The 5722-nt window shown below is 37.8% G+C and overlaps 1 protein-coding gene across 1 annotated transcript in view; it reads left to right on the top strand.

Moving 5' to 3' along the window:
• The window catches only part of LOC115009317 (protein phosphatase 6, regulatory subunit 3), a 10678-nt gene continuing 4956 nt past the window's right edge, over positions 1-5722 (top strand). The window contains exons 1-10 of the mRNA XM_029433241.1: positions 1-351; positions 505-736; positions 1283-1469; positions 1666-1803; positions 2125-2190; positions 2396-2508; positions 2692-2805; positions 3179-3305; positions 3629-3781; positions 4431-4580. Coding sequence (XP_029289101.1) covers positions 510-736; positions 1283-1469; positions 1666-1803; positions 2125-2190; positions 2396-2508; positions 2692-2805; positions 3179-3305; positions 3629-3781; positions 4431-4580 — 1275 coding nt within the window. The 5' untranslated portion in view covers positions 1-351; positions 505-509. The remainder of the gene's footprint in view (positions 352-504; positions 737-1282; positions 1470-1665; positions 1804-2124; positions 2191-2395; positions 2509-2691; positions 2806-3178; positions 3306-3628; positions 3782-4430; positions 4581-5722) is intronic.

Below are 5722 nucleotides of genomic sequence, written 5' to 3'. Positions count from 1 at the left end.
CTAGAAGTCTAGTGTACCTGTATTTGAAGGAGGCTCCTCTCTTAATGTTTAATCTTTTAAGTACTAGGCATTGTTGAATCTTTTTGTAATTAAAAGTAATAAGAAAAATTGCTATAATACCCACACAAAAAGCAGTGGCACATTCCTTTAACAAGTCTCCATCTGTTTCTCACCTCACAGGTGTCTGCTGTTGAACTGCTGTATGTGTGCTGTTTGTCAGTCTGTCCATCACCGCTGTCTGCCTGCCTGTCTGTCCATCCGGCTTGCCTGGAATGGGCCACAACTCCCAAAGACTAGAACACACACCTTTTTAACCTGAGCTCCGCCGTCCGGACTCTACCATACTCTCAGGTAGGCAGAAGAACGAGCTGTTAGATGTTCGGTATCAGATCAATTGATCAATTAATCCTTTTTATCATCTATTATATTCTGATAATCTCTGATGGAAGACCTCATTTTGTATTGATTTCAATTGCATTCTTTTTTTAATTTTATTTTTTAAAGCCAACATGTTTTGGAAATTTGACCTCCACACCACATCCCACATTGACACGCTGTTGGAGAAGGAGGATGTGACGCTGACAGAGGTGATGGATGAGGATGACGTCCTGCAAGAGTGCAAGGCCCAGAACCACAAACTGGTTGACTTCCTGCTGAGACCACAGTGTATGGAAGACCTGGTCACCTTCATCACACAGGAACCCTGTACTGATGTTGAGGAGAAGGTTAAATACAAGTAAGAGAAAATGGTGCAAAGGATAAGTGGATCAAAATGAAAGACATGGTTTGTTTTCTTTTAAGAGAGATTTGCTATTTGACAAACACCTATGTAGACAGTCTCTCTTGCTTATTACAATCTTTCATTTCACCATTATGGATACATGTGCTGTTGTACAAGCTCATAGAAAACCAGAGAACAGCATGTCTTGCAATTAAATCTTTAATGTAAAACTTTTCATCAATTGACTTCTCAGGGATCACTGCAGTGCACAATAGAAGCATTTTAGTATTAGTAACTACAATTCCTAAGATCCTTGTTTGTTTAGTTCCTTCGGCCCGTTTTGCACATTGTTGTTAGCGGTTACACCAAGCATTTTATCTAGTTTTCAGTTGTGTTAACAAACAGGAAAAAACTGCATCTAAAGAACCATGAAAATTGAGAACATTTTACTAAATTGTTTGTCCAACTTTTTCTAATGGAAAACCAAAAAGGAGTGAGTCGAGAAGAGCCGTACCACACAGTTGAAACAAGGCTTAAGGAGCAGCTTTTGTACTCTTACAGGTATCCCAACATATCATGTGAGCTTCTTACGTCAGATGTGGGCCAGATCAACGACAGACTGGGAGAAGATGAAAAACTGCTGATGAAACTTTATAGCTTCCTCCAGAATGAGCCGCCTCTCAACCCACTCCTGGCCAGCTTCTTCTCCAAGGTCCTGTCCATTCTTATAGGACGCAAGCCTGAACAGGTAAGTTGGCATGAAGAGGGAGTTGAATCTGTGAATGGGTGTTCTCATCAGATATGATTTATAAAAACAATTCAAAACACAATAATCATGTTTATATAAAAAAAAAAAATAATGTTTTATAGACCTGTAGAAAACAAGACAGTTTATCATTCTGTACTGATTTTAAGGTGTATGGTGTGTTTGTATGTGTTTATAGATAGTGGATTTTCTGCGGAAGAGGGAGGACTTTGTAGACTTGATGATCAAACACATCGGTACATCTGCCATCATGGACCTGCTTCTCAGAATGCTTACCTGCATTGAACCACAACAGCTACGGCAGGACGTTCTCAATGTGGGTAGCGGGACAACACTTTATCAGCTGTACTAAAAATGATATCCAACATCTGTTCATGAATTTGAAACATGGATTTATGAAACTCAAAAATGTGGATTTGTAACAGTGAATTCCTTATTTGGTGCGCATGCCCCATAAGCCAGAAAATAAAAGTCAGAATGAACTTTGTTGTTTTGTAAATATTATTTATTACACAGAATCTTCCCACTTGCTACATGTAGCCGATTATGAGTTGATAAACCTGCTTAAAATTAGCGGCCTTGTTCTAATGGTTTTCATCCTAATATTGTGTGCCGTCTGCCCTCTGTCCTCTCTCAGTGGCTGAATGAGGAGAAGGTGATTCAGAGACTGGTGGACATGGTACAACCTTCTCAAGATGAGGATGTGAGTGTCACACACTTCACTGTTTCTTCCAGTCGTATCCAGGATATTTAAGTTTAATATGTTTATCATTTTTAATCTGCATCAAGATGAATACTAATGTTTATTTTAAATCTGTTCAGGAATATTAGGACTTTGCTTGGATGATTGAATATTGTATGTTTCAAGTGAGTCAAGTGAGAATTTTAATCCAACTTTCTTGACTCAGAGACACTCCAATGCCTCCCAGTCACTGTGTGAGATAATCAGACTGAGCAGAGACCAGATGTTCCAGGTCCAGGGCTCCTCAGATCCAGACCCACTTCTGGCCACACTTGAAAAGTATGCATGCATTTATATACAAGAACATGTAAATCACTTTTTCGCTCACAGAGTTAATTTTTTACAGTGTATGATAATAACATGTATTCTAATATTGGCTTTAGTCATTTTTCCTAATAGGCTATTAAACAGTGACTTTGAAGCTTGCTTTCCCTTCATCTTCATGTCTGTCTTCCTCCTCAGGCAGGAGACGGTGGAGCAGCTGCTGTTTAATATCTTTGACAAGGAGAAGAATGAATCTGCAATTGTCAGTGTTATCCAGATCCTCCTCACATTGTTTGAGACCAGGAGACCAGCGTACGTCCTGTGGCCTCTGCCCCTCTTGATTGACATTGGACATACTGTATATAGAAGATGATGATGAGAAAACCGTAAAATAAATTTAAAGATTTAGTTATTGTATGTAATTTAATGAATAGAAGTCACTGATTTGACAGTAAACTGTTAAAAGATTTCACAAAAGTCCACGTTTTAAATAATATCTACATTTTTATGTCTACCCGCCTCAATTATTACCAGAAATGTTCGCACTACTTTGATGGCGGTATAGGAAAACTCTGTGTTTAGATATGCTTCAATATCATTGATATTCCTAACCATAATTATTTATCTAGTCTGTCCAAAAGACTTGGTGAGCTAGTTCATTAGGTTATAACTTTCTATGTTATAGGTTTGAGGGTCATATGGAGTGCCCCCCTGGGATGTCCCATCCTTCATTCTCCGTCAATCACAGCATCCTTGAGGCTGTGAGACCCCGACTTAAAGACTTTCACCAGCTGCTACTGGAACCACCAAAGGTAAAAAAAAAAAACCACGCAGACAGCTGTAAACTGTTTTTAAATAACAAAATGTTGTGTAGATTAAAGTTACACTGTTGCAGTCTGCATGGAACTATTTCATCCTTTTAGTCCAACCCATTATCGGCTGTTTTCAGTTTAGTTTGAATTAGTATGTTTAAAACTTTTCTTAGAAAACGGCTTAAGATGACCGATGGTCCAGTCACAGAATCAGTATGTGACAAATAGTCTTCTACCACATAAGTATTCAGTAATTAGTATGTATGTATGTATCCCAGTCAGTTGTGTTTGTATATTGAGCAATGTTTATTCTCCACCTACAGGCGAATGTGATGAAGACAACGTGGGGGGTGCTGGACCCTCCTGTGGGCAACACCAGGCTCAATGTGGTCCGACTGGTGGCCAGTCTGTTGCAGAGCAACACTCACAGCATCAACACAGAACTCATTAACCTCAACACACTGGGAATCATACTAGTGAGTGATATCTGCTTTGGTATTTGTTTTAGGCCAGATTTGTAGTTGTAAGATCAACTGTATGTATCTTTTAACAGAGTGTATGGTTTGTGATTATTGGCTGGTTGTTATGTCGGGCTGATGTTTGCAAGTGTTCTTATTTAATGTGTTTTATTGTGATGGTCTGCTCTTATGATGGTCTGGACTTGATTTAACCCTGGTCTAACCCTAACCCATGGGAGACAATAAAGTAAACTTGACCTTAACCATTAATTAGGCTGCCACTAAAAACGGTAGCGCTTCAGCCAACCATTTGATCTTACACTGTAGTTTCCTGGTTAGACTTTTACCTGCTGTACTTACTGTAGTTCAAGTTATAATAGACATTTACAGGTTTAATTGATTTTTTTGGAAAGTGGTTTAGATGATGATGTTAAATTGGAGATTGGTTTCCAGGGATTGGTTTACAACTGATGTTGGGAACAAAACAGCTGTGTACATTTTTTAATTATTTAATTAATCATCTTTAACAGATGGGAAGAACTTACAAAAACATCTCGTAACAATTGATGTTTTCTTTAGTAATCTGTTAAAGCAAAGATCAGTATTAGACTATCAACTAAATTTACTGATGTACCTATTTTTCATTATATTTTGTTTTACTCCACAGGATATGTATTTCAAATATATCTGGAACAACTTCCTCCACATTCAAGTGGAGATCTGCACAGCCATGATTCTGGCTATGCCCCCCGCACCCACTGACATCCAGCCAGACACGGAGCAGGAAAATGCAAGGGAGAGCATCCTCATCAAACATGTAAGATTAGAATACTAGAATAAAAAGTGATATTTAAATCGGTTCTTAAATATCATCTTATGTGGTGTAATTGTTTTAGGTTTGCGCAAGCTTTTACTGCTAGGACTATTGCAAAACTGCAACGGTCGCTGTGTTCTAGCAAACTGAAGCTGCCTTTACTTAGGTAAAAAGAAAATACTAACACGAAGCAAAATGTGTTCCAGCCGAACATTCGGTGTAAACACAATAATGTTGGTAATGCTGTTATTTCCAGACTAAAAGAGCCAATGGAGAACATATCATCTGTCTTGGTCAGAATTGTATTTTTTAAGTTGGAAAAATGCATTAGTAATAACTGTAACCCTTATGTGACAGATAATACTGCATTTAATTTCCACAAGTAATTTTGCTAATCTCTGGCATGATCTGGTTAATTCAATGGCTGAGACTGTATTTGTGGTACCGTAAGTACTAGTCTCAATTTTTTCTGCCCTTAGAAAGACACAAGTCACTATGGACCAAATACGGCAATTAGTAAAGGCTTATCAATAATGTGGTGTATAGGGATAATAAAAATACTAATAATAAGCTTTATTTGTATAGCACCTTTCATACAAGAATTGCAGCCCAAAGTGCTTCACAGCAAAAACATAACAATTAGTACAAGATTAGACAGAATAAGACAGAATAAGAGCATTTACAGTACAATAATCACAGTGTTGATGTAAATGAGTCTGAAGTACCATTATAAAAATAGCAGAATTAAAATAGTATGAAATAGCAGAAATGAAATAGCCAGAATTAAAATGGTCTAAAATAACATTGGCACACCATTCTTGTAAATGTTTTAAACTATCTGGGCCATATTTTGAAAGCATGAGCTCAACAATGGGCCCCTGTGGCCCTTCAACTGGTTTACTCCCTTTGCTACCCATTCCTGGTAGTCTTTGGCAAACTCTTTATTGACCTTTGTATTTACGTTTACAGCGTCAACCTCTTTATTGACCTTTTAACGTATAAAACATGGATGTCACAATACCAGAAGTTGAGTAGTCTATACCAATCCCAGTGAAATTCCACGATTCTCGATACTGATTCGATACCATGGTAACAAACAAAACAATAAATCCCATACACTCCTTTATTACGTTTGAATACGGTTA

The sequence above is a fragment of the Cottoperca gobio genome, chromosome 6, assembly GCF_900634415.1.
Source record: "Cottoperca gobio chromosome 6, fCotGob3.1, whole genome shotgun sequence".
In the NCBI taxonomy this organism is placed as follows: Eukaryota; Metazoa; Chordata; class Actinopteri; order Perciformes; family Bovichtidae; genus Cottoperca; species Cottoperca gobio.
The sequence above is the reverse complement of the archived record's forward strand: the minus strand, read 5'-3'. Positions and strand labels throughout refer to the sequence as shown.